This window comes from Trachurus trachurus (genome assembly GCF_905171665.1).
Source record: "Trachurus trachurus genome assembly, chromosome: 5".
Classification (NCBI taxonomy): Eukaryota; Metazoa; Chordata; class Actinopteri; order Carangiformes; family Carangidae; genus Trachurus; species Trachurus trachurus.
This window is the reverse complement of record NC_139896.1, coordinates 29662067-29686016: the sequence shown is the minus strand read 5'-3', so window position 1 is coordinate 29686016 and position 23950 is coordinate 29662067. Positions and strand designations below refer to the sequence as shown.

At 41.9% G+C, this 23950-nt stretch overlaps 1 protein-coding gene and 1 long non-coding RNA gene across 4 annotated transcripts; one reads left to right on the top strand and one right to left on the bottom strand.

Moving 5' to 3' along the window:
• Positions 1–2015: 2015 nt before the first annotated feature.
• Positions 2016–14334, bottom strand: ddi2 (DNA-damage inducible protein 2). 3 transcript variants are annotated; one of them, XM_083972334.1, is made up of 11 exons: positions 14232–14334; positions 13897–14068; positions 11009–11138; positions 9815–10162; positions 9579–9705; positions 9295–9422; positions 8817–8945; positions 7623–7726; positions 7026–7218; positions 5037–5085; positions 4627–4725 (listed from the first exon to the last, which is right to left on the bottom strand). In XM_083972334.1, the coding sequence occupies exons 2-10, from the start codon at positions 14032–14034 to the stop codon at positions 5075–5077; spliced, it is 1308 nt and encodes a 435-aa protein (XP_083828460.1). In that variant the 5' UTR covers positions 14035–14068; positions 14232–14334; the 3' UTR covers positions 4627–4725; positions 5037–5074. The 3 variants fall into 3 exon arrangements, with proteins under 3 accessions (XP_083828459.1, XP_083828460.1, XP_083828461.1); XM_083972335.1 differs by having other exon boundaries at positions 9815–10129; XM_083972333.1 differs by lacking the exons at positions 9295–9422; positions 9579–9705; positions 9815–10162; ... (1 more) ...; positions 13897–14068; positions 14232–14334 and having other exon boundaries at positions 2016–4725; positions 8817–8870.
• Positions 14335–19572: 5238 nt separating this feature from the next.
• Positions 19573–20137, top strand: LOC310986434. The gene is made up of 3 exons (XR_014595408.1): positions 19573–19710; positions 19793–19859; positions 19969–20137. It is a non-coding gene; the product is annotated as an uncharacterized lncRNA (long non-coding RNA).
• The last annotated feature ends 3813 nt before the right edge of the window (positions 20138–23950 follow it).

The window sequence follows — 23950 nt, the reverse complement described above, 5'->3', positions numbered from 1 at the left end:
AAAAGTAACAAACCTACTCCTAAAATTATACGGATTATGGCAATAGGTGAATTTGCTAAAATGTTGAAATATCCCTTTAAGTTTAATGTCCACATTAAAAAGTGCAGGTTTATAGCATCTCTTACCCCTCTGAACAAGTTCCCTCTTCATCTAACAAGCTGGGGACAGAGAACAGCTTGGGGACTGTGTGTATTTTGCCCAGATCCCATGTGTTCTTCAAGGCCACTGCTCTGATTGCAGAGGAAGAGTCCAAAGGGGGACTAGGACAGGGACAGGACAGAGATGTTTTATTGCCATTATCTTAAGTAAAGACAAATATGACCTGACTGTTCTAGCTGCACCATGTTCCATTTACCTGCCTCCATCCTCAAGCTGGTTCAGGGAGTCAGTGCTCCCCTCAGGGCTCCTGCTGTCCAGGGCGGGGACATCTGAGGAAAGCTGCTCTCCTGTCTTCATCGCTGACATTTGTGATATCAAACTACTCACAACATGACCATTTCCAAAGTGGGAGTGCAGATTATTGACAATGCAACTGCAGCATGCATGCAAGTGTCTGTCTGACCTCTTTGCCCTCCCTCCCAATCACTCAGATTAAATACCCTCTGACTCAATCACTACAACTAGAGTCAGGTGTGTTTTTTTTCCTCACACAAACCAGAGTTTCACGGAACGTTACAAGACGGAGTTGTTTTCGAAGTAAATTCATGCAAAACAGCTGAAGCGCCTTCCTGTCAGAGAGCAGTCTCTGCATTTGCCTCTAACTCCGTCTTGTAACGGCCCATTATCTCATAGCGTGATAGCGTTGTCCACGAGAGCGTTTTGGAGTTGTTGGATTGTGTTTTTTTTTTCTTTCTTTAGTAATATGTTTATTGATTTTCAATGAGAAAAATGAAAAATGAAATAAAATAAAGAAAAAAGAGAGAAAAAATAAGTAGAGGAAAAGAGAAGAGAAGAAAAAAGAAAAAAAAGAGAGGAAAGAACACAGCACATCAAGCGTTACAACGATATTTCATGGTCATAAAATGGGTATCTACTACAAACAGAATATAAAAAATAATAAAATAAATAAGTTGGTACATAATATATACAAAATCGTACTCTCGTTTGTACTCTTTTGTACAATAGCTAGTATACGGGCTCACACTTTTAAGGTAATTCAGTACTGGGTCCCATGTTTTATCAAACGTATCCCCTCTATCTTCATTGTAGAATCTCAGTCTCTCCAGATATAAAGTGTTTGACAGTTCTCCCATCCATGAATCATAGGCACAGAGTCCCTTCTCCACACTCGTAAAATCAGCTTTTTATCACCATCCCAAATTGAACTGCTCTTCTTTCAAATTTATTAACAGAAGAAAGGACATTTGTGGCCCCTAGAATGGCAACTGTGAGTGTTTGGTGCCAGATTCTTACCAAAAGTCTTAGAAAAAGATTGAAAAAAACAATTCCAAAAATAAATGAAGTTTATTACATGTCCAGAATGAATGTGCTAGGGTACCTATCGAGGATTTACATCGGTTACATGTTGGTGGGACATCAGGGTAAAATTTATGTAGCTTTTCTTGCGAGTAATGGAGTCTGTGGAGCGCTTTATAGTGTATTAGGTTGTGTTGGATTGTGTATTTCATGAGTTTGATGAGGGAAACCAAGAAATCCCATTAGCCTCCATAGCATAGCTCTGAGCAGCTCGCGGCTCGGCTCGGCCGTTCTAAAAACAGCTTGCACTGACAAATAAAGGTAACGAACCTACTCCTAAAACTATAGGGATTATGGCAATGGGCCAATTTGCCAAAATGTTCAACTATCCCTTTAAGTGTGCAGTTTACTAGTTACAGTTTACTCAGATGAAGGAACTGTCAATGTTTTTTGTTTATATGATAGCTCAGCACCACCAGAGGTGTGAGCTCTTGTGAGATTCATGCAGTTTTTTATCTTGCAGCCAAAGATTTAAAATATATATTAGTGCGCCCCTGGGAGAGATAGACTTTATTTTCTGATGTGAGCCAGGGGGGAGTGCAACACCTGAGTGAATGAAGGGAGGAGGGGTGATAGTTGTTTAGAGCAACCATCAGTTGTTTGGTGTTTTTGAAAATGACCGATGACAGATAATGTACAAATACTAGTTCCATTTTATTTGCAATTTAAAATTTTCATACAAGATAAAAGTAAATAATTCAATCTGCCTGAACATTGTTGGTATATGACTCAAAGCCATTAAAATCCTTGATATATGACGCACTGACAAAAACATTTGACAGTCGCAAATGGCCATATTGGAACAGATTAGAAAATGAAAATGGATGTTTTTTTTGTTTTTTTAAAGGTATGAGCACACGCACTATGATGATTTGACACAAAATGGACTTTTTGAACAGTAGCTACAAACCTTTTTTTTTGTCATCTACACATGGTAAGACTTTCAAACTGGAGAATGATACATACAGTACAAGATACCTTCTGTAATACACATACTGATTTTGGGAAGAAAAAAACTCCATCTATGATCATACTTCAATAAACACACTTGATATTTCACTGATGATGGCTGTGAATTTGGGGGTTTCCACATTACTGCAGAAATGATTTGTAAACTTGAGCAAAAAAAAAAAAAAAAAAATCAACCCTTCCAAACTGCAGCAGTTCCCACAATGTTGTTTCTCTATAAGTGGGTTGTGATAAGTGAATTGAAGGGGTTCCTTTCATATATCCATGTCAGTGCTGAGTGATCTAAAGCTGACCAGATGGTGTTAGTCTGCCATAGGGAGCAGCAGAAGAGCTACTCCAGTCTGAGATAATCTTATGGTTGCTCCACAAATTGTAGTCTTGCATAATAATAGTTTATAAGATGCCAAAGGGGGAATTATAAGAACCAGTCACACACTGGGCATTTAATAATATGTCAATGTTGGACGAACAAAACAAAAAGAAAAAAAAATCAATCTATTATACCAAATCTCTAAAAACCAATGAAATGGGTGGGCACCCAAAACATCTGCATGCAAACACACCTCACATATCTGTTATATCCAGAAAAGTAATACCAGTTGTCCTGTTTGTTCTCGGATATTCTGTACGACAAACCAAGAGACAGCGTTTCCCTGTGTGTATACGTGCTCCCTGTTAAAAAGGGACTGAGACATCTGGATCAGTAACAAGGTATAAATAAGACAGATGCTGAGTTTGGGGGGAGGAGGCTGGGGGACTCGCATGAGTGGTCATGAGTCTAGGTGGGCACAGTGATGCTGCGGGCTAGTAGCGCCAGCAGGGCCAGCTCCACCACCCCGTCGGCTTGCTCCAGTGCCTCTGCAGCCTCCCTTGCAGAGAAGCCCGCTGCCTGGATTCTCTGGATGTGCTCAGCTGGAAATTGTTCTATAAAGGGATGCGGAGACGGGGGGAGAGGGGCTGCGGATGTGGGCTGCGGGGCTGGAGCGAGAGTTGGGGCGGGGGCGGAGGGCGGTGAGGTGCTCGAGACTTCCTCAGGCGAGCCCACCGCCATGGACAGCGGGCTGAGGAAAGTCTGCTCAGTCTGGAGGCCCAGAGTGTCCGGGGAGTTGGTGCCAGAGGCTTGTCCGTCTGCGACCCCTCGCCCCTGCTGCCCCTCGGGAGGTTCCCTGAACTCCAGGCTCCCCGCCGGATCGGGGGGACCCTCACTGGGCTTAGGCTGAGAATTGCAGGTGTTGTTGGCTCCGTCTAAGCCACATCCGTCTGCCCCCCTCTCCCCAGAGCAGGCGGGGTGCTCCGGCGGCCCTTGCTCCTCCGCGGGTTCTGCTGCGTCTCCGCCGGGATGCTCGTCCTGGCCAGACGGGTCGGGCGCGGGAGACTTCGACGGTCCCTCGTCGGACGCGGCAGCAGCTTGGTTGGCTTTGGCATCGCTTGGTTCTTCACCAGCTGTAATGGCAGTAGATGGGGCGGGCTGGGGGGTTTCGGGGGTCGGGGTGTGCGGCTCGGGGGCCGCTTCGTCAGGGTCCTGTCTGAACGGGTGCGAGGGGGAGCAGGAGGTGCTGCGGTTCTGTCGGTTGTTGGACACGAGCAGCTCGTGGAGCTCCATCAGGGCGGCGGCCAGCGAGGGGATGCTGTCGGAGCTGGAGCAGCGCTCTCCTTCGGGCTGGTCCCTCTCCGAGGCCGCCGCGGCGTGGGAGGAGGGGGGGGACTCCATTTCCACCGAGTCACATTGGCTAGGGACGCTCGGGCAGGCTTCGGTGGCGTCGGCCTCGTCGGACTCGGCCATCTCCTGCTCCATGGGCTGAACGGGGGAAAGTTCCTCTGGGTGGGGGGGCGCGGAGCTGTTTGCTACCTCCAATGATTCAGCGTCACCGTCTGTGGCTGTACAAAGCGCCTCGCCCTCCGGACGCTGCGGTAACGTAGGCATGTCGGCGGGAGGGGCGCGCGGCGGGGGGGTGTCCGAGGAGGGACTGGGTACGCGGGGCACTTCAGAGTCGCTGTGGACAGGCAGAGGGTGAGGCTGGACCTGATGAGCTGCCGAGCCGGCGGCCTCTGGTGGGGTGGGAGGCCGGAGCGGCTCCTGAAAGCCGGGCGGGTCCTGGCTCCGCCCGGGTGCCGAGGCCTGCTCCATGGCGGCCGGGGCAGACTGAGAGCGATCCAGGGTCTGGGGCGGGCCAGAGGAAGGGTTTTGGGAGGGGGAGGTGGATGAGGACATTTGGTCTAAGGTTCTGGGTAATGTGAATGGTGGGGGCTGTGGTGAGGTAGTTTGTCCATCTGCAGTGTCTATTGTAAGAGAAAATATAACTGGGAATTAAACAGCTGGAACGTGTATGACTCTTGTCTGGGAGCATCACTTTGACTAATGTGCATTTTCATAAAAACTGTCAATAATGAAACTTGAAATACTCGAGAATCGTTTATATCGTTTGTTACATGTGCTATTTTTTTTCCCACTTTAACAGTTCTATGTACACACATAAAAAATGCAAAAATACAACATCAACTAACCGATCCAGCAGCAAAATAACAGCAAAGTAAAAGAAATCAACAGCAATGGACTTAGCACTGGCAATGGACTTGTGATTTTGCAGTACCTGGTTGGTAGGGCCCTCTCCAGCTGTCTCCAAATGCATCAGTGCTGTCCTGCTCAGGGGTTAGGGCACACACCACACACATCATGCAAAGGGACGGAGAAAGTTAGCAGTCACACACACAGGGCATGCACCAACCTATCAGCCTTTTCACACACACAGATGTGAAAAGTGTCATCCAAAAACAAAACAAAAAACACACCCCAACTTGAGCCTGTGTCCTGATACAGAGGTCAATCTATGATAATAATCCCAACCCCCCAAATGAGATTGCTTCAGGACTTTAGTAAAAATCACTTTGGACGTGAGTGAGAGACTGTCGGCCGACTGACTGCGTCTCAGCTCTGCTGTGGCTTCCTGTGGCAGTTGCACTAATGTTTACGTGAGCCTTGAAAAGCGTTAAAGGGAAACCTATGATTATGTTTGGCCATATCGAAGCAAAAACAAGACCTCATGAATACAGTCTGTCTGATTCTGCCAATGGAACTAAAATGTTTTTGGACCCATTTAATCAAATACCCCATAAAAGAAGAGACTTCCTTCAGAAAACAATTACCATTAACTCTATCAACTTTATATTTAAAATCACACACATTGCAAGTTTGTGTTGGAGCAAGCAGTCTGACTGATGTGTACCATCAATCCCACAGCTTCCTGTAACATGACAAACAACCATCTTATGATCATTAGAAAGCTTTGAGAATATAAAATAGTATAGTATAATATAATAAACAACTGACTGTGCTTGGTGTGACTGAGACTCTGGGAGCTATTGAAATGACTTAGTAATGGTGTTTTTATCATTAGTATAGCAGCACTCTGCAGGGATCTTCAGCCATTGTTCAAGCATACACATGGAGAGCATCATCCCTATTACTTCTCACTCAATCTGTATCAGCGGTTTAAGGACACTTAAAGGTTTAGTTCAGCTTTTTTGAAGTGGGGTTGTATGAGCTACTGTGTATTGCCTGTGTCTCGGTGCAGAGCGATGCACCGGTGTTTCTCAGTGGTGGGTGGGGCAGAGAACTTTCTACTGCATCTAGTGTATTTAATGGGCATTTGTAGCTCATACAACCCCACACAAAAAGGCTGAACTATCCCTTTAAGCCCAGATGATATAATTCAGATCTTACGACTATGAACTTATTTTCTCATGTTCATAAAATGGCAAGACACGATTTTTGATTTTTTGGATGAAAAAATCATACTGGATAAGAATGAGGAAATTATTCAATTTCTTTGAGAATTACAATCCATTTTTGTTCTGCTGCTGCTATGATATCTTGCCAAATAAATGTTTATTTCATGGTCTGTGTAATGTATTGCCGGGATATAATTAGCATTACATATTCCTTCCTATTTGTCTTTGTAGGTGGCTTCAAGTGCCGGTCTCACACTTCCTCAGATCCATCTGCACTAAATCTGGCTCAATTCACCCGTCCAAACTGAGATGACTCTTTGTCTGGAAATATATGTGTTAATGCACCAACTTCATCATACACACCATGGGCAGGTGGTATGGGCTGAAGATCAATTGGAAGATCCTCTGCAGAGGTTTTAAAGCACACAGAAAGCAGCTCTGTGGCATGTCGGCTTATCTGCCCTGGTTACTGTCATATAGAGGTGTTTTATCTATAGTTATGATACAGAAACTAAGTTAAACTAAATCATTACCGTTTCCCTTTAAGCCCCAAAAGCTTGATTTCAGCCAAGAACTGATTTGTCTTCTCTTTTTTATACACATCATGCTTATATCGGGCCCAAAAGCTTTCAGTGACCCGCCCTGACCTTATTCCAAAGCACATTTAATCTGCTGTAGTGATGACATGAGATGATCATATGACTGAAAATCCAGATGACTTCATAAATGAGGTTGAGAGTAAGAAGCTTTAAGTGGCACATGCAAATGTAGTTGTAACTGAGCTGAACAAAGCTCAATGAAAACCAGGCTGCAGTGCAGGGCTGTGGGGGGAGGAGGGGCAGCTGTCTTACCGCTTTCTTGTATGGATCTCTGAAGCGCTTCTGCCAGTTCTCTGTCAGCCATCTCATCTGGACGGGCATCTTCACGCCCCTCTGCTCCGTACGCCAGGCGGGCACACTCAGGCAGCTCCGCTTCAGACAGGAAGCAAGTCTCGGTGCCTGTGGTGCCTATTAGAAGCACGCTCTTCTTCAGGTCGATCGAACACTGGAGGAAGAACAGAGCAAATACTGAACCTGGGTTGTATTTCTTATTTTCTGTACATCGAGTATAATATGGACAACAAATGGAAACACTTTATTCATTTTTATTTTTAAGGCCCTTACATCGCTTTACTTCCAGTTGCTTTTGTTTTAGCTGATCTGTACAGTGCTATTTTTTAATCTATTCTTCATTTCTTGGCACCTTTTTTGATTTTATTGTGTTTGTGTTTCCTGATGCTTTCATGTAAGCTCAACATTCTTGTGTCTAAGAGCTTTTCACCTATCCTTTGCTCGGCTAAACTGTAACTGAGGTCTCTACCTCAAGGTATTAAAGTTTGAATGAATGTATGTAACTCCGTACAGTCTTGTTCAGTCCTGCACACTGATCAGATAAAAAGGGGCTCACACCTGGTGTCTCTTCAGCATATCCAGGCCCAGCAGCATGTCCATGGGTTGGTCCTCCAAAATGGAGAAAGAGCAGGGAAGGAAGTCCCCCTCTATCTGGACCTGAGCTAAATGAGGAGGTGAGACGACAACATTTATGCTCCACTAAAACGTCACATACAGGAATGAATATAGATGTCACTGAAGGAAAACACCAAGTGCGGGAGAATGATTCTACCTTCAGAGCACAACAACCTGTGACAACACAGTTTTGATGGTAATTTATTTCGACTTACAGTAGCTATGAATATCTGTAGGAAGACTGTATCTTCTTCAATGCATTTAGAGTTAAAGGGATAGTTCAACATTTTGGCAAATTGGCCTATTGCCATAATCTCTATAGTCTTAGGAGCAGGTTCATTACCTTTACCTTACCAATTGTTGGTGTGAGCTATCTTTAGAACGGCGGAGCAGAGCCGCAAGCTGCTCAGAGCTATGCTACGGAGGCTAATGGGATTTCTTGGTTTCCCTCATCAAACTGATACACAATCCAACAACTCCAAAATGCTCTCATGGACAAGTTGTGACCTGCACATTCACCACGCTATGGGATAATAATGGAACATTACGAGACAGAGTTGTTTTCGAGGTTAATTCATGCAAAACCCCTGCTGCGCATTCCTGTCGGGGGCAGTTTTTGGGCAAGCAGTCTCTGCACTTGCCTCGAAAACAACATTCCGTTATCTCATAGCGTGGTGTATGTGCAGGTCACAACTTGTCCACAAGAGCGTTTTGGAGTTGTGGGATTGTGTATTTGATGAGTTTGATGAGGGAAGCCAAGAAATCCCATTAGCCTCCGTAGCGTAGCTCTGAGGAGCTTGCGGCTCTGCTCCGCCGTTCTAAAAATAGCTTGCACCGACAATTAAAGGTAACGAACCTACTGCTATGACTATAGAGATTATGGCAATGGGCCAATTTGCCAAAATGTTGAACTATCCCTTTAAACTAATGTTGATAATGTTACTAACAAACATTTCAAAAGAAAATCCTAGAAATGTGATTATCATTCCAAAGTACATGTTAAAAACATAGCTATGGTCGCAAGAGAACAGGGAGTGCCCTCAAAGATAATATCCAGCTTTTATGTTAACCATTCATTCACAGTCTGGACTTGCTTTTATTACTAAATAAAAAATTAAAATAATAAATTACACCAACCCAAATGAACTCTGCCAATGATCTTCTGGGTACCCACTCCCTTGGCGATCCCGGCCCAGCGTCGGTCCACCAGCCGCATGATGTTGCAGCGCTCGGCACATGCTTGGCTCATGATGGTCATCTGGGCCCCTAAAAAAAAGGAGCGTCAGGTTCTATGAAATGTACGAAATCTGAAGTATTAAAAACCCAATCAAGTCAAAAATCTGTGGCAATAAGGTAAATGATACTGATAAAAGTGTAGTAAACTTTAATGCTATTTGCTGAGCAAAAAGGTGATGACAGTACAAACTGTCACTGGACAAAACACAAGATTACATTGAGAGTTACATAACAGCCAATACTGTCACAACATAAATACCTGCTGAGCCACAACAGTGAAACAGAAACACTGCAGTGCACGGACATTTTAGTACCATTCTGGCTCTTGGCCAAAACAAAATTGTAGCTGCATCTTAGATCAGGATGTAATGCTCATTACCTGAGTCAACAAAAGCTTTCACAGGGTGGCCGTTGACCTTGCAGTTGATGTAGAGCATAACCACCTGCCCAAAGCTTTCTGGGGCCTCCTCCATCGCAATGGTCATGTTTTCTTCCACGTTGTGCTGTCTGGAATATGCGCAAATCCAAGGGTAAGACACTTGGCTTTTTAAATAAGAATAAAAATATGTTGCCTGTGTGCTGTGAAGCCGTTGCTTCTCTACTTTGAAAATACAGTGATATTTATAAAATGATCAACAAATTTTTCACTGCTGAAGAAAGTACCTGATGTCCTCCTCGATCTTTGCCTGGGCAACCAAGTCAAAAGGATCAGCCGTGAGGAGTCTGATCCGCTCTTGCTCTCTTCTGGCTCGATCCTGTTGTTGCTCCAACAGCACTTTGGTGAAACGCTCTGAGGAACCAGAAAGTCACACACGATCACCTCATAAGTTGTCAAAAACTGAGGACTAGAAACAAATCCTGGCATGTTGTGGTTTGTTTTGTTTTTTTGTTCCACTTACCCAAGTCTCCACTCAGAAGGGCTTCGGCGAGTGGTGGGTTTCGCTCCTTCAGGAGTGAAAGTTCATGTGGATTGGATAGTAGCATCTGCTGGAGTAAGGCAGGGTCGTCCATCCCCTGAGGAGAGGAGCCGCGAAAGGCCGTTGGCGTGGAAGGTTGTGCAGGGCGCTGCTGCTGCGATGGCGACGGCTGTGGCTGCGGCTGCGATGGCGACGGCTGTGGCGACGGCTGTGGCTGCGGAGCCGGTTGCGGCTGCGGAGCCGGTTGCTGTGGCCTTATTGCACTACGCTGACCGCTTGAAGAAGAGGTGCCTGGGACTGTGATGGAACGAAAGTCGATATGGGGCAGACCTAAGGGCCGTAGAGGATGAAGAACAAGATGTTGAGATACTGCATCTAAGACTGCTTATTAAATAGACAAGGAAAGTTTATTTGTACACCCCAACAGTTTGTCTCAAAGGGCTTTACACAGCGACATAACATCCTCTGCCCTTGGCCCCTCACATCGACTGAGGGAAAAACTACGAAGAAAACCCTTAACAGGGACAAAGGAGGGATCGACATGGAAGATGGAATAATTTGGAGAATGGGGTAGTGCAGTGAGGAGGAGCTGACGAAGGCAGCCTCTGGTGGGCAAGTTGGTTCATACACAGTTGTTAGATTAATCCAGTGTTTTTCAACCTTGGGGTCGGGACCCCACGTGGGGTCGCCTGGAATTCAAATGGGGTCGCCTGAAATGTCTAGTAATTGAAAAGAAAAATTACTGATACAAATATTCTTTCAACTAATTATTATCCTTTTAAAATTATGATTAAAAACACCACAAACAATCTTAAACAACTGTATTCTATACTTTCACTTTCTCAAATGTAAATCGAGTTCAATTAAAATTCAGCATTTAAAAATATCTGAACTGGCGCATCTTGATTGATGGCCAGCAATTTGTGATGTCAAAATGGGGTCAGAAGCCAAAAAAGGTTGGGAACCACTGCATTAATCTGATATGTCTTTTCAATGTTGTGACGTTCCTCATACCTTCAGTGGTTTATCTCGATTTTATTGCCAACTGCTTCCATACTGAAAAATGCCTGCGAGTCTACCTTGCTAACCAGCAGCATTCTTACATGTGAGATACGTGTCTGCTGTCCTTCTACCGCCATCCTGATGTGGTTCATGTAACTTCAACACATGTATTACCTGGGAAGGCTGGCTGAGTTGGTGGGGGCCTCCTGTCTGCCTGCCTAAGCACCACCACATCTCCATCCTTAACACCATAGGTCCCCAAGGCACGAGTCGGGTCTTTCAGGGGCTGTTCTACATATGTGATCTGGACATAGAAAAATACACAGCATTTAATTCAATGGAATACACAGTTTTAATAACTAGGCAATATAACCCAATACATGATGGAACAACGACTTCTAACACAGATCTACAAAAACACATTAATGTTAGCTACTTGTCTGCTATCATGCACCAGGGGAATTTATCATTCTCACTTTCTGTTTCCAGCGTGCCCACAACTAGATTTCATTACATACCACCAGTGTTTCCCCCAGAAAATGTGTTAGTTAAGGTGGTGTGAGGGGGGGGGGGGGGGATGTGCGCGCGCGAGCGGATCGATTGATTGGCGAGGGGGGGGTGTGCCGTATTAAGTTTCGCTTTCACCATGCGCGCTGCTGTTATGCGCTTCTCTGTGGTGTGTAGAGCAGGGGTCTTCAACGTTTTCCAGGCCAAGGACCCCCAAACTGATGGAGAGATGGAGCGGGGACCCCCTACTTATATACAGTATATTGTATAAAATTGTGTTTTATATTTAACTGGTCCTGTAGTGCCATACAGGGCCGTTGTATAGGGGAGAAAGGTGATGATCATTATAGGGGCCCAGCGCCCAGTAGGGCCCACAAAAACTAATCTTTGTATGACTGAATTATTCTGCATAAGACCCTGACTGATACTCATAGTAATGCTGCATTAGCATCAAAACAAAGTAGGCAAAATAAGAAATGATAATAGATACGTAAAAGTGGAAAAGTCAGGGGGCAGGGGCCCACTTTAGTATACTTTCAGGGGGCCAAGGATTACTAGCAACGGCCCTGGTGCCATATGCCAAAAGTACCATGTTATGAACTATAAATCACGCTTTTTTTAGGAGTTTGGCTGGTCTTGGGACTTTTCGAAGGGACTTGCATAAAAAACATATGCCATGCCATCTATGATCACAACAGGTCACAACTACGCTCGTGGTAACTGAACGCTGCTACTACACCAATGAAAGAATTACTAAACCATAAAAAGACAGAGAAAACAAAGCAGTGTTTCCCCTACTTTGTTTTTTTCTCTGGCTTTTTATGCATTTATTTTGAAAGGGCAGCTGGAGAGAGACGGGGGCGCGGAGAGAAAGTGAGAGGGGGGATTGACACGCAGCGATGGGACTGTCGGAGGGTCGCTGCAGCGGCCGTGCTCTACCAAGACCATGACGCTCGCGACTCACCCCCAATCGTCAGCGCCGCGGTCACCGGGGCTGAGAACTTTTACACCGGGCGCGCCGTGTCATGTCTCGGTTCCACGGAGCGTTTCAGTGACGGCCTGACGCTGCTGCATTGTTGCTGCGCTATGAGCAGACGTGGCGGCGCGCGTTAATGTCACCGTCGTGTGTGTGTGCTGTGAATATCGCTACATTTTTATTTTTTTAAAACGTTAGTTTAGGCGGCAGCTCTTTGTTGTTAAGGCGGCCGCCTTAACAGGAAAGCGCTGCGGGAAACCCTGATACCACTCTATAATAAGAATGGAAAGCAGGGGAGGTACTTTCAAAGCCTGTGCTCTCAGGCTGAAGTAATGGATTGGATTGTGAAGTCTGTACATTTTAGACTGTGGGAAACACAATAATCCTCATGGATTAACCTACTGACTACTCTAAACATTTTGTTAATGGAATATAGGAAAACACTGTAACATCTCTGCTCTCAATGTGCATATTTCCCAGTTTTCGTCACAGTGAACTTGTATGATTAAGCATAACATTTGGACAACTTGAGCTCAGGGGCATTTTCACTACTTTCTAACATTTGACTGAGCAATAATCAATGAGTACAGAAAAATAATTGTTAAATGTGCCGATAATGGAAATAATTGATAGTTGCAGCTTTACAGTTCTCCTACAGTAAGATGATGAATTTCATTATATTTGTTTATTTTACAAAATTATTGTGTTATGTGAACGTGTCATTGTTTTTTTAAAGGCAACCTGCACCCTGACAAATGAAGCATGGTAGAGTACTTTGCTGTCATCTCTATGCTAGAATCCAAAATATGGAAGTGATCCAGATAGGTGTTTCCATGTATAACAAATGTGACTCACTACACAGAAAAGAATAAAACACAAAAAGTAACCAAAACTGTAAAAATATAACACAGTCAAGGTTCCTCTACCAGACATGAGTCACATGGTTGAGAACATACTGATACTTTATATGAAGCTAATTACATGAATATAAATTGTACATTGACGCTGGGGCTGTTTTGATGAAATGTCATGCAACAGTTCTATTTGTTGGACAACTATTTAGTGGCTCATCATTTACTGCACCACGTCTCAAGGCGTCAATAACAGTGTCCAAGTGGCTGCTCATGGACATACAGGACAATAAAGCTAAATATAGACTAATTAACATACAGTCGTGTGTTCAACTCAAAACAGAATTAAACACAGATCTTTACTCTGTAGGTCTCGCGGCCCCGTCTCCTAAGTACCGTTAGAAAACCGTTTATTGACGGCGGCGTCAAAGCTTTGTGATTAGGTAAAACAAGATAAGCAGCTACAATGGTTCATTCGGTAACCACGAGACAACAGTTAGCTTGACATAAGGCTGCCCCTGGGCCAGGCCAGCGCTGCTCACGGACGAGGCCGACACTTCGTAGCCGTTGGTGACGGTTGGGGGCACGAGTCGGTCGTTTCTGTCTGTTGTTGGAGTTTCACAACAGCGCGTGCATGAAAACAGCAAAAGTCCGATTCATGCTAGCGACTCGGCTAGCTAGCTGTTAGCTCCGTTAGCTCCGAGGCTAAGGCGAGTCTGGGGTCTAACCTGGATTTCCCCGGCTGGGATTCCTGACTCCAGTTCACAAAGTGCTACAAAGTCTCTCAGCTCCAGGTCCGGGGACACATCGAGGGCGAAGGTGGTTTCTGGGCGATCCCTCGGCGCGCAGAAAACGGTGACCAGCATCGCTTTTTCGGGGCAGGAACACTGGACAAACCCGCTGTAACAGATTGCGGTTAGTGCTGTAGCTTACCTTGTTTTCACAATGGAAAACAGTTATTACTTTGGTTTTTCCTCCAAATTTAAAGACCAGTTTAACTAGAAATTAATGATAAAAGGGAGACTGGTAGTACATCAAAAGACGGTGACAGCTTTGCACTTACTGGGACGAAGCCTGATGTGACAGTTTCTCTTTTAACAACAACTAAACATCAAGTATTGCTCAGTAGTGCCGCATTTCATCCTGCTTGTTTTTCGACATGTCGTATTACAGGAGTGTCAGTCGTGGGCGTTTCTTCTTCTTAGTTGTTGTTTCCGGCAGAGTAGACTGGTCGAGGCGTGTTACTGCCCTCCACTGGACCCCAATTTTACTGTTTTCTTCATCTCCCACTTAGTCAGCCATGTGCATAGCACTCAATTATCCATGGACATTTTCCTACACTGTGTGTAAAACAGTGTTATCAAAACCCATTGCTAACAATGGCTGGCAGTGGCTAACGGCTTGTTAAATGTGTGTGTGTTAGTCTATACTACACATGAATGAATAAAAAAAATATATGTGTAATAGGCCTACAACATTAATACACAAACATACAATCATAAACATGCCAGGGGTTGACAGCAAGACAGGAAAAAAGAAAATAACCTTATTCAGTGAATATTTGGTAAAACTTACAGAGATCATACGTTCTTACAGCTTAAAATCACATATGGAGGAGATTGTTTAAGTAGCCTAATAAAACAAATGTATTTACTTACAAAGCCCTGCCGATCTAAAAACAGCTTGCACTGACAACTAAAGGTAATGAACCTACGAAGACTATAGGGATTGGCAATATGGTGAATTAGCCAAAATGTTGAAATATCCCTTTAACTCAACATAACTGACCTCAAAAATGAGACAATAGGTGGGGTTAGACACCGGCTAGGCGACACAGACAATAGCGGGGTACAGACATAAACCATTGGTTCCATAATGTAAATGAAACATAATGTGAACGGAGACTACACATGGAAACCTACATACTCAAATTAAATAGATATCAATGAAAAAAGACAGCCGGTGGCCACACATAACGGCCACCTTTAAGTTGAATATTTTGTCCAAATGCCCCATCCTGACAAATACTCTTAAGTGAACTGAATGTTTTTGGAAGAACTAGAAGAAATCCATCAAAGCAATAGTCATACTGCTTTCATGAGAATAGGACAGATATGAGCAACCTGAAAACAATGAGGCAAGTCACTGATACAGGATGACTAAATGTGAGGTGCATGATAATGAGCTGGGTGCAAAGTCACTCTTTAACCTAGAAGCAAAAAGCCAAAGTCAGCTCATGCTTTCTTTTATTAAGAACTAATTTGTGTGGTTAGCTATTTCCTGATAAAAGTCTGATTTAACATGAAACACATCAGGATTCACATCTAACTTGAGGCTGCCAATGCTGCCTTCATGATAAGGATAAAGAAAAGTAAATGTTATAGGACCGTAGTAAGTAGGCTAATAAGATGAATTTATTATCTTAGTTTTATTATTTGGTTCAAACACAAGTTGCTTATTATAAGAAGTACCAATGTTAATCTGAGGGAACATGAGAGATTCATATATGATGACCTGCGGTAGGATATATCTCATTTCTTGCAATGGTGTGTTTACTGTGGCTACAGCTCGTGGGATTTTGGAACAGGAAATATAAAACATTACGCTAACCACATATTACGTTTTACTTCCAAGTAACTGTTTGCAATTGCTGCTGCATAGATAAGTGCATAAATCCGAGCACATCCTGAGTGCTTATAGGTACCTTGAAAGGTGTGAGAAAAGGAAAAACAGCAAACACAAACAGAAAATGCAAAAGCGTGCCGTCTTGTCACGAATCCGGTTAGCTAGTGACAGTAAAGACAATTTTTTTTCAATGATCATTTTTTGCTGACACATAGAATTCACCATCTATCCTTTGAATGGCACTGGAGTGGTGCAGTTGACTGGACTCAGCCTCACAAAGATAATGCACAGTAGCACCGAAGTGTCATATAAACTCCTGTTATTAATAAATCAAAACTGTGTGGGATTATTTAACAACCTGAACAATAACTCATTCACACACCATTCACCGTCTGTCTGAGGATCTTCATTTCTATATTTTACTCAGAGAGCTGGAATGGAAATGTTACCTCAACCTGGGTGTGTCAAGTGTGTCAATAATCGTGATATGAACATGATAATGTTATGACAAATGTTAGGGCTTTTGTTCATCACTTATTTGTCTGCCTTATCTCAGTTTTTTAAAGGGATAGTTCAACATTTTGGCAAATTCACCTATTGTCATAATCCCATAGTCAGAGGAGTAGGTTCCTTAAATTGTTGGTGCATGTTGTTTTGAGATCAGCGGGGCAGAGACGCGAGTCGCTCAGTGAACACAATGGAGGTGAACGGTACAGGTTCCCTGTCCCTCATCAAAATCATCAAATACACGATTCAACAGCTTCAAAACGCTCTAGTGGACAAGTTGTGACCTGCACATTCACCATGCTTATGAAATAATAATGTTACATTATGAGACAGAGTTGTTTTCAAGGCAAATGCTTAGCCAGAACTAGGCTACATTCCAGACATGGCTGCTCGGCAGAGTGACTTCAAAAGCGCAAGTAGTTCGGAGTATTTACTTCATTGGTCATAATGCTACATCGATTATACTCTACATGATTATTATAGCGTGGCAAATGTGCAGGTCACAACTTGTCCATGAAAGCGTTTTGGAGTTTTTGGATTGTGTATTTGATGAGTTTGATTAGTTCACTGAGCAGCTCGCGTCTCTGCCCTGCTGATCTCAAAACAACATGCACCGACAATCATAGGTAATGAACCTACTCCACTGTAGCAGGGATTATGGCAATTTGGCAACAAATGTTTAACTATCCCTTTAAGTGAGATTGTCCTTTTTCCACGACCCTACACTTGTATTTTATTTTTACACATTTGCCACAAGTCAAACATGAATCTTCTTTTTCAATCTGTCTGTAGATCTCAGTATAATCAGCATCATGACTTCTTTTAGCCATGACAATGGTGTAGTGAAGATCTAAAAACAGCCCTGTTGTTTTCAAATGTCCAATTGAGCTCATCTTCATTTTGTTATATAATGTAAAATGCATGCCTGCACCATATGCTGCAGCGTAAACAGACAGTAAATGATTACTAATGACTCATTTTACTCTGTTGCGGTACATGTCAAACTCATCAAAGAACAAATAAGGGAAATGTGTGTGTCACTACAGTTCCACTGCCTTGACAAAGCTTTGGAACGGGTTGAGGTGTTTGTTTGCTTTGTCTCTGGAACAAAATCCCATTAGAGAAGGTTCCTACATCACTGACAGATGAGAAAACAAACTTTTGTGCTTTTATTAAAATGGAAAAAATTAAAACGACGGGCTTTCACAGTGATAAACATCTGGGTACATATAAATATTTACTTTAAACTTCACCCACCAGATTACCGCTAACTACATTTCATAAAAACATTGGTCTCTAAATACCCATTATCTCCAGATCAGTTTTTATTTCTCCAGTCTGCAAAATTGGCTTATGGCAATAAAACATGTTTAAAATTTGATGCCGAGAATGTGGAGGTGTCTCAGCATCCGTTTTCAAGAAGCGAGCTTTTTAGCATTTGTGTGGTTCTATCTTGCAGAATGATCAAAATATGTGGTTGTTTCCACTTGCCCTTAACTCCATGTCAAGTTCAGAAAACAGAAAACTGAATAGTTTCCGACACCGACAGATTTTTACCTGTTTCCCTGTTAGTCCTGAAAGAAACCCAGATTAGAAGTGAACACATCAAAATAGCTCTAAAGATTCATTATGGAGGATAACCTACGGTTTCTAGAAGAACTTTCATAAAGTCCCTGCACAGATGGAAAATCATGATCACTTTGTCAGTTTTTATACTGCTATGACAAATAAAGTGCAATGAAACAAATAGTTATGTTAAAGGGACAACGAGGAGTTTCTATTCGGTTATAAAAAAGTCTCACATTAATGTGGATGAATCTCCGCTACCCACACTTGTTAATGGGCCCATTTTCGATAAATATATCGTTCTGTCTCTATCGTTATTTTGTTATTATTAGTGGTGGCGGAAGTGCTGGTCGAGCCGACCAGCGTTTCCTTCGTTGCGAATCATGAGAATAACGCAGCCGCATCGCCGTTTATGGTCGGAACTACGGTGGTATGTGAACCTCTTTGAACCTCTGACTTTAATTATTGATGAATGAAAACATGAGTCCGTCTTGCGCCCGGTCAAAGAAATGTACGGTGCGCGCGGAGGCTCACAAATGTAGTGTGAAAACGCTTCGCTTTTCCAAAACTCCTCGTTGTCCCTTTAATGTTATGATTTATTTTGCATTGATCAAATGAAATCACACATTGGTTCAGTGCCATTATCAAATATAAAAATTGAAGACAGGCAGGTCTTGACTGTTGGATTATTGAATTATTGTTGAGTTCAGTGTGTAACAGCTGCCTTTGAGAAAATACATTTGTTCATTATCTATTATAAGCAGGAAACATGATAATTCAGTATCTTTGAAAAATCACAATCCACTCTCCGACATGCACACTCATAAAAAACTTTAGTCAAAGGTTGTTAGTTTTATATTTTCCAGAGCCACATCTCCATCTTCATCTCTTTCTCCATAACAACTGATCAAACTCCATGTGACAAAGAAGACTGACAACAATTCAGATGTTTCCTCCAAAGTGTTTTAAATGTCAGTTGCATGACTTCAAACTGTACACCGTTGCCATCCTTATTATTTCCCCTAAATGAATGTTTCTTAACCCTGTTTTTAGTTTGGGCCAACAGTGTTGGTGAATTAATTGGTTAAAACTGTGAGGTTTTTTTTTTTTTTTTTTTTTACACGGCAGCTATATAAGTGAGGACACACACTCGTCACTCTCAGTGTCTGTGGTGTCTCACAAAGGAAACAAACACTCGTCAGTATTGAAGTGTCAGACATGGATAAGCTCAAATTTCTCATATTCACTTTGACATTTTGTGAACTACCAGTAGATTTGGATGCAGCTTGTGGAAAAGGTGAAGTATGAATTTCTTTGTGCTGAACTGTAGTTTTCATCCTTAAACTCTAAACTGTTGGAACAATTTCCTCATTATACTGTACCTTTGTAACTTCCTCATTTTTATCATGTGACTGTGTTACTGTGACTGAAGTTCATTTTTTCATTTGATTCTGTGAAAAAAATAAATAATCAAGGTCACTTCAGAACACAACAAGGAGATTGTCAAATCTGTTCTGAAGGACAATTCCAGCCTGAAGAACATGATACCTATAGATGCCTTTATTGTACAGCATGTGAAACAGGTAAGTGTTGAATCTTTTTATGGCAACAGAATTACAGTCACTCATGAATCCGCGCATAGAGCCAAAACCTTGCAGCTCATTACTAACTCCTTTTTAATAAGTTGAAATTTGTTTTGATTGTTGCAGATCGGGGGAGCTATATGGAACAGAGCTGCACAAAGGACACAGACACAAAGTGTCAGTGCCGTGAGGGTTTTGTTCCCTGGGGTAAAGATACTTCCACCTGTAAATGTGAAGCTGGATTTGGATTACAAAATAAAAGTAGGTAGAGGTGACTACACAGTATTACATGCGATATGTCAAAGATATCATCTTTTTAACGTTGTATTCTTCTTTTTGTCAGAATGTTCAAAATGTGAAAACGGATATTTCAACAATGCCATCAACAAGCCATGTAGGAAATGGAAAGAGTACGTCCTCTATGTTCTAGTGTTTTTTGTTTTTTTACACACTCTACATCTGAAGTGGTTGGTGATTTGTAGCCTCATTTATTTATTCTTTTTTTTTTTTTCATCCAAGGTGTCAATACGGAGTGAAGATCTATGGAACCACCACCTCTGATGTCGTCTGTAATGAGCAGAAGAGTAACCCTGATATCACTACACCCAACACTGCATGCTCAACACCAAACTGTCGACAGGAACAGACCCCAACTCAGAACAGGGATCCCACCACCATCACTACTACCACCATCAGCACACCCAACACCACCACCACCACCACTGCAGCTCATCCAGGACACAACCTCACCACAAAGCCTCCTCCTCCTTCCAACACAGGCAACTATACTGGTAAAACTTGCTGTATTTTTATGGTGCAATTTCAGATTTAAGAAATGATATGCAGTAATTTCCTTTTTTTTTTTAAATATTGTACAGGTTTGGTCCTCATCCTGTTTGCAATTGGTGCGCTGATCATTCTGACTGCTGTGACCTGCAAACTGCACATCACTCCATGCATGAGAAACCCATCGGGACCATGTATGTGTCTGCATTAAAACTAATCTGGTGCTGCCTTTGAAGGAATAGCATGACACTTTGGGAAATGCGCTGTATTTGACTTCTTATATGCTATGCTCAATATGAAGCTAGAGTCAAGCTCAGCTTGGCACAATGACTGGGAACAGAGGGAAACAATTAGCCTGACTGTGTCCAAATGTTGTTTAAATTTCATATAAACACAATGTAAAAGCAACATTTAGCATTATTACAGGGGTTAAGATATCCGACTGCTTCTTGCCCACCAGAGGGAGTGCCATCACTCCGACAAGTTACTGCTCCAGTGACAAAACACATCATAATTAAACACAAGTTCAACTAAACGAAGGCAATTAGCTCAAAGCTGTAATTTCATTTTTAGCATACACATATGGAAAAGGTATTGATAGCGTCCTCTAAGTTTTAGCAGGCAATTGTACAACTAGATTTCCTGGGTGATAACCTTATCATTCATTACTGATAACTCATTGATTAGTCATTACTCTCCAGTGAACACCCACACTTTCTGTCTGCAGTGTTTTTCATTATGAATAGGAACATGTTCTTTCTGTTTTTTTTAATGGCTTGTATATCCACGGTACTTTGGAAGATCAGTGCTATGGGTTGTAAATGTGGCAGTGTGGCATAAACATGAACATTTTTGTGAATTGTGCTTTATTGTTTGATTTCAGCAAAGGACTCAATGTGCCGGAGGCCTGTTGAAGAGATCGGTGATGGCAGCCTGTCCTCTCTCAAACTGAACCCGGAGCCCTGAGGTGAAACTTTGCTCAGCATGGATGTGCCAGCTAGTACTGTGAATGTTTCTTTTTTAATCGCCTAATTAGGAAATGAACAATGTTACTCACACATTGTTGGGTTATATAAGAGATACGTGAGAAATATGATTGATCGTATCTGTATTGTATACTAACATTCTGCAATGTGGTCAATATTTGACTTCTGTTATCCGAGAGATTTGTATGCATCATACCTTGGTATTTGTCATTTAACTAACTCAAGTTAACGTCTCAAACAGTTTTTAAGCAGTCATACCTTCTTTAGTAAGATAATACTCAGATACTGAACTTTCTGTTTTGCCTTCATATTTATTACAAATTTGGGTATGTATATTTTTGTATAATGACCTCAGGGATCATGCCCTTAAATGCCTCATACCATTGTTAATCTTTTCTAAAATAGATATAGGCCTACATATATTTTGCTGCTTTTCAAAGCCTTATGACCTCATGTGAAATGGTTTAATGTGGCAAATGACAAGTTTCTGAGAAATATACAGTGAAACAATCAATACCACTGATAAAATAATACAATATAAAGTCAAACAAACTACTGAAGAGCCTGTGCTGTTAAGCTGAAATTAAAAAAACAAAACAAAAAAAACAACTTGCTTACAGCACTATATGTGGGTATAGGGGGAGTTCCCCTTATGGAGTCAATATGTTTCTTTCTCCCACTAAGAAGTACATCCTCTCATGTTCTCATTTCAACCGTTGGAAAGATTCAAAGTGTAAATGTGAGGACTTTCATGTTGTTTATATCTCACTGGAGACTTTCCCCCACGTTAGCATAGTTACAGGAGTAATGAAAGTCTGTCTTTGGTTTTTTATTCATCTGTTTTTCTGTCTTGACTTTTACCAGGCTGCCTCATTTATTCTATTAATAGCTTTTCTGAATACTCTGTGGAAATAATGGTGGGTCAAAAGTACCACACCTTTGTGAAATGTGAAAATACTCTTCCTCCACTATTCCTACGTTTAAAATCATACCTGTGAAAATACAGAAGCCCAGAACTATTATTATTACTGTTTTTGTTGTTAATATTGATGCATCAGTGTAATGTAAATAGCATCTTTCTATTTATGTAATTATGTGTGTCTGATATATACAGCCAAACAGTTTAGTCCAGTAAACCTGTTGCACCCTTCAAAGGCTCACTAGATAAATCTGAGGGATTGATTATGATATGTTGGAGCAGCAGAAAATATGAAAAAATATGTGCTTACAAAAGTCTGTTTTTGTTGTTTAAATGAAACCACCTGAAAAGTTTAGAGGGAAATGTCCATCTTTGTCCACCTGGAGACAAAGAATGTGACAAAGGATCCCAGATAGATACAGCTTTTATACAAAGGTGGGAGACACTGATGTAATCACAGTGTGATGTATTTTGTTGCACTTTGTTTATGGGTTATATGTAATTTTTCATTATTATTGTTTATTCATCATCTCATTCTTAAATTTAGTTATATAATTATTTAGTTATAGTTCATCTTTTACTTGTGTTGTCACTGCAGCATACATACAATGCTTTTTGTCTTGTGCCCTGAGAATGTGTGAATCTACATATGAATTAGTATTATTGTATATAGGTTATACCAACAGAGAATGAGCATCTCTTGCACTGGAAACAATTCATGCAAAGACTTTCAGTAAATGTGTGTGACTAAGGAAGTCAGTGTGCGGTTTCTAAGAAGCACTATGTGCATGACATAAACCTTTTACCTGTCGGCTGCACTCACTGAATGACATGTGTTGGGAAGCGACAGTGAAAGCAAAAGTTACTACTTTACGCAGAACGAAGTTGAGCAGCAGTATGACTACCCTTTCAATTAAGATAAGATAAATTAAGATAAGACTTTTTTTTGTGATCCCGTGTATGGGAAATCCACATGTCAAAGTGGAGTGTAAAAAGAAAATGTAATAAATAAAAAGCATAGCAGAAGACATACTGTCCAGCTTTGTACAAATTGTATATTGCATTGGCTGATGATATTGTACATGCAAAAAATATAGTGTGTGTGTATATACAGAATAAGAATAATAATATACAGAAAATAAACATAAGCAAAAAAAAAAAAAGCCTTGTATAAATACAGCTTGTGGTGGAGTTGAAAAGAAATGATTAATTAGTGCAAAATCCCAGGTCATTAGTACAACAGTACGAATATGGGAGTCCAGAGTGCAGGGGTGATTTTGGTGTTGAGCAGTCTGGATACAGCAGTCTGTTGCTTGGGTTTCCCACAGTCTCATGCAGGGGGTGAGAGGGATTGTGTTTATGACAGATGACAACTTGGCCAGCATCCTCCTTCACCCACCTCCTTGATAGAGCCGAGAGCAGTCCAGTTCAGGACAGAGCTTGTTTAGTCTCTTCTTGTCCCTCGCTGAGCTACCACTGCTGCAGCAGACCACTGCATACATGATGATTAGTTTACTCAGGCAAAATAGTGACAACCACTCTGTAAAAAAAAATCATTTGATACATGTGATAAGAAACTATAATAAAACATGGTTTAAATGTCCTATGATCATGTGTGTGGACTGTGCCTGTGATGTATCCTCAGTATGGTCAGAATGAAAGTCAAGACAGCATGAGTGCAGTTGAACTAGCAGCAAACAGGATGTTATATTTCCTCCAGATTGCAGGTACATTTTTACATTTACATGTGCTATTTCATGTGATAATAGTGTACAGCTTTGTTAGATTTTTTGTTGTTGTAATCAGTTCT